Source organism: Bidens hawaiensis, unplaced genomic scaffold, assembly GCF_021521415.1.
Source record: "Bidens hawaiensis isolate Kalapana, Puna unplaced genomic scaffold, B.hawaiensis_p1.1 tig00003307_1, whole genome shotgun sequence".
NCBI lineage: Eukaryota > Viridiplantae > Streptophyta > Magnoliopsida > Asterales > Asteraceae > Bidens > Bidens hawaiensis.
The window spans coordinates 2,661,796-2,666,372 of record NW_027491184.1 but is presented as its reverse complement, the minus strand read 5'-3'; the positions used below and the strand labels follow the sequence as shown (position 1 = coordinate 2,666,372).

The following is a 4,577-nucleotide window of genomic DNA, read 5'->3' as shown; positions in this document are numbered from 1 at the left end:
AACACAAACTGACCAACTATCTCGAAAAACGTGCAAAGAAAACAAGTGATATGTCGTTTCGGGTTTTGAAATATTAATAAAATATTTTAAAAATATGTTCACATAATTCGTGTAAAATCGAACAAACACTAATAATGATTTTTTAAACGTTAACATCAAAACCCGACTCGTCACATTGCACAAACTCGATTTATCAACCCGAACAACCAACCCGATGTACCCGTAAATCATAATCCCAAAATAACTCCCATAATCTGAACCAGTGTCCTGAAACAAACCTAAATGAACCCGATAATCCCGCAAACCGAATACCTACGACTGAAATAATAATATTAAAATACATACCTCAAAATCGTCGAACGAAAGTTAATCGAATATGATTGACGGTGGTGGACGCGGTGACTGAGGAAGAGCGGTGAACGGTGGTAGGGATGGTAACGGCGGCAGTGGGGTTCACCGGAGAATGAAGGGAGAGAGGGTGGTGGGGTAACGGAAGTGGTGCAGTGGTGATAGGGGAAGTGGCGGTGGTGAGTGGAGTTATTGGACGGTGGGGGACAGCGATGGTGGGTGGTTAGGATGTGGTGGTGGAGTGGCTGTGGTACGTCGGAGGTTTGGTGGCGGGGTAGTGGTGTTATTGGACAGCGGGGGACGGCGATGGTGGGTGGTTAGGCTGTGGTGGTGGAGTGGCTGTGGTATAGTGGTGGTTGTGAACGGTGGTGTTGGTGGTGGATTGGGATGATGGTGATGACAGTGAGGGTGAGTGGTGGAGAGAGAGAGGTAGTGAGGGTTTGTTGGTGGTGGGTGTGGACGGAGATAGTGGTGGTGGTTGGCGAGGGTAGCGGCGAGGTTGGTTCGCTGGAAAAGAGAAAGAAAGAGAGATGAGGGAGATATCGGAGAAGAAGAAGAAAGAAAGAAGAAGAAGAAGTTATATAACTGGCCGGGTCAGGTGGAGCTCCATCACCCATCGCGGTACGCGATGGGTTAAATAGATATGGGAGCGTACCGCCGCCCAATTAAGGGGCAATTAGGGTTTTAACCCATCGCGGTATGCGATGGGGTATTATGCCGAGCCCATCGCGTACCGCGATGGGTTCAGAAGACATATCTGAATTTTTTTCAAAAACGCACCTATTTTGGCATCCCGGCATCACCCTGGACACGTTCAAAACTAAAAATACCTTTACATACCTGGATTGACGTGTACTACACCAACGCTTACCAAATTCTCTAATTTCCCATTCTCCAACAAGCTTCCCCACACTTGGCGTTTACTGCACAAAACTCGAGACGACAATAAGTACAAGACTCAATAAAATAAAATAAACTGGACAGACACTTACAAACCCCGGGTTGCCTCCCGTAAGCGCTGAATTTAAAGTCTACAGCTCGACAGTGCCTCGAACTCAGTTATCTTCATAAACCAGTGAAGTTACAATAAAATTCACCGATTCCTTATCCAGCTCGTGTATATCCTTCATCTCCAAATATGGCTTCAGTCTATAGCCATTTACCACTTGCCTCAAATGATCGTCAAAATCTTCGATTTCGTACTGACCATGATTTCCAACCCTTACAATCAAATACGGGCCCGTCCACTTACTTTTCAACTTACCCGGGAAGAGCTTCATCCGCGTGTTGTACAACCATACTCGTTGACCAACTTCAAAATTCTTCAACCGGATGTTAGCATCATGAACTTTCTTCATTTTCGCCTTGTAAGCGGACGCGCAATCGTATGCCTCGTCTCTCAACTCCTCGATCTCGCATAAAGCCAATTTTCTCGCTTCACCTGCATCATCATAATCTATATTGACCTGTTTAGTAGCCCAAAATGCTCTTTGTGAAATTTCAAACGGTAAATGGCAATCCTTTCCATACACAAGTCTATAAGGAGTGGTTCCAATTGGTGTTTTATAAGCGGTTCGGTAGGCCCATAAGGCATCTGTCAACTTAGTTGACCAATCCTTTCGGTCCGTCCGAACAGTTTTATGCAAAATCTGTTTAATTTGCCTATTGGAAACCTCAACTTGTCCACTCGTTTGTGGATGGTAAGGAGTTGCAATCCTATGATCGACACCATATCGTTTAAGCAATTTCCCGAATTTAAAATTCTTAAAATGAGATCCCCCATCACTTATGATGGTTCGGGGGACTCCAAATCTCGAAAAAATATTACTTTGAACAAAATTGAAAACGACTATGTGATCATTCGTCCTAGTGGCTATCGGTTCAACCCATTTAGAAATGTAATCGACGGCCACTAGGATGTACAAATTACCGTGTGAATTGGGAAACAGGCCCATGAAATCGATCCCCCAAATATCAAAAATGTCAACAATTAGGATCGGGTTCAAGGGCATCTCGTCTCGCTTAGAAATACTCCCGAGTTGTTGACACTTTAAACAGTATGTCGCAAACTCGTGAGCATCCTTAAACAATGAAGACCAAAAGAAACCACTCGTTAAAACTTTTCGAGCGTTTTTCTGGCCACTGAAATGACCACCACACGCAGACGAATGCGCGTGTTCCAAAACTGATCTGACATCCTCCTTGGGTATGCATCGTCTAATCATCTGATCTGCACCAATTTTAAACAAATCCGGATCGTCCCAAATATACTGTTTAGCCTGGGTCATTAACTGTTTCTTCTTTCTCCTTGGCCAATGCTCTGGTAAATCACCTGCAACTTTAAAATTAACAATGTGAGCAAACCAAGGATTTTGTGAAACTGCCAGGATATGTTCATCCGGGAAGTACTCGTTAATGGGCCCATCAGTTTTCCCATTTTCCACCATAATTCGGGACAAGTGATCTGCAACAACATTTTCACTCCCCTTTATTGTCCCGAATCTCTAAATCAAATTCCTGTAACAACAAAACCCATCTGATAAGCCTCAGTTTTCCATCCTTTCTATCCATGAGGTACCTGACAGCAGAATGGTCAGAATATATAATAACTTTACTACCTCAAATATAAGACCGGAATTTATCTAGAGCATATACTACTGCTAGTAACTCCTTCTCGGTTGTGGTATAATTTTATTGAGCATCCGAGAGGGTTTTACTTGCATAGTATATGGCAACGGGTTTCTTGTCAACCCGTTGACCCAAAACAGCCCCGACCGCATAATCACTTGTATCACACATTATTTTAAAAGGTAAACTCCAGTCGGGTGATTGCAAAATCGGGGCTTCAACTAATTTCAATTTTAAAATGTCGAAAGCCTTAACACATTCATCATTAAAGTCAAACAGGGCATCCTTAAGCAATAAATTACATAAGGGTTTGGTAATGTCACTAAAACCCTTAATAAACCGTCTATAAAACCCGGCATGCCCCAGAAATGATCTAATGCCTTGGACATTGGTGGGATGAGGTAAAGTAGAAATGACTTGGAACTTAGCTCGGTCCACCTCAATCTCCCGACTTGAAACAACATGGCCCAACACAATTCCCTCTTGGACCATAAAATGGCTCTTTTCCCAACTAAGAACCAAGTTCGTTTCGACACATCTTTTTAAAACTCTTTCGAGTTGGTTTAAACATGACTCAAAAGATGTGCCGAATATCGAAAAATCATCCATGAAATTTTCCAAAGACTCCCCCACCATATCTGAAAAGATACTCATCATGCACCTCTGAAAGGTGGCGGGGGCGTTACATAACCCAAATGGCATTCGCCTAAACGCGAATGTGCCATACGGGCACGTAAATGTGGTCTTTTCCTGATCTTCAGGATGAATAGCCCTCTGGTTATACCCGGAATACCCGTCAAAAAAGCAATAAAATTTTTGACCAGATAGCTTTTCGACAATTTGATCAATAAACTGAAGCGGAAATGATCTTTTGATGTTGCTGCGTTCAGTTTACGATAATCAATACAAATACGCCACCGGGTTATCGGCCGGGTGGCGACCTCGTTACCTGAGTCGTCCTTGACGACTTGGATGCCCGCCTTTTTCGGTACTGTCTGTGTCGGGCTCACCCACGTGCTGTCTGATATGGAAAAGATAATGCCAGCATCTAACAATTTCAGCACTTCCTTCTTCACTACTTCCCTCATGTTCGGGTTCAACCAACGCTGAGCATCATGTGCGGGTTTGACAGCCGAATCTGTTAAAATTTTGTGCATCACAATTGAGGGACTGATTCCCTTCAAATCCGCTATCATCCACCCGATCGCTTCTTTATTCGCAACCAGCACCTCCATCAAAGCATTATCCTGTTCAATAGATAAGTTATAAGCTATAATAACAGGCAATGTATTATTCTTACCAAGAAAAGCATATTTTAAATGCTTTGAGAGCTCTTTCAGCTCGACTTTCGGTGCTTCCAGCATTGACGGTTTCAACCCGGTATCAATCTTCTCGGGAAGCGGTTCCACCTGAACTGACCATGGTGGATGGTCTCCTCGCACATCTGCGATCTCCATTTGTCTTTCCTCATCTTCCAGCAACTTGTCTGTTTCCACCTGTAACCTGTCAAACAAAAAACACGTCTCCGCTGTGCCATCCGAACTGAAGACAGAGTCGTATAGCGGAATGCACTCGTCAATGACATCAGCCATAAAGCACTC

The 4,577-nt window shown here is 43.6% G+C and overlaps 1 protein-coding gene across 1 annotated transcript; it reads right to left on the bottom strand.

The window, feature by feature from the left end:
* Positions 1–1,170: 1,170 nt before the first annotated feature.
* On the bottom strand, positions 1,171–2,814 carry LOC143623124 (uncharacterized). The gene is made up of 2 exons (XM_077094104.1): positions 2,504–2,814; positions 1,171–1,789 (listed from the first exon to the last, which is right to left on the bottom strand). The coding sequence occupies exons 1-2, from the start codon at positions 2,793–2,795 to the stop codon at positions 1,404–1,406; spliced, it is 678 nt and encodes a 225-aa protein (XP_076950219.1). The 5' UTR covers positions 2,796–2,814; the 3' UTR covers positions 1,171–1,403.
* Between the last annotated feature and the right edge of the window lie 1,763 nt (positions 2,815–4,577).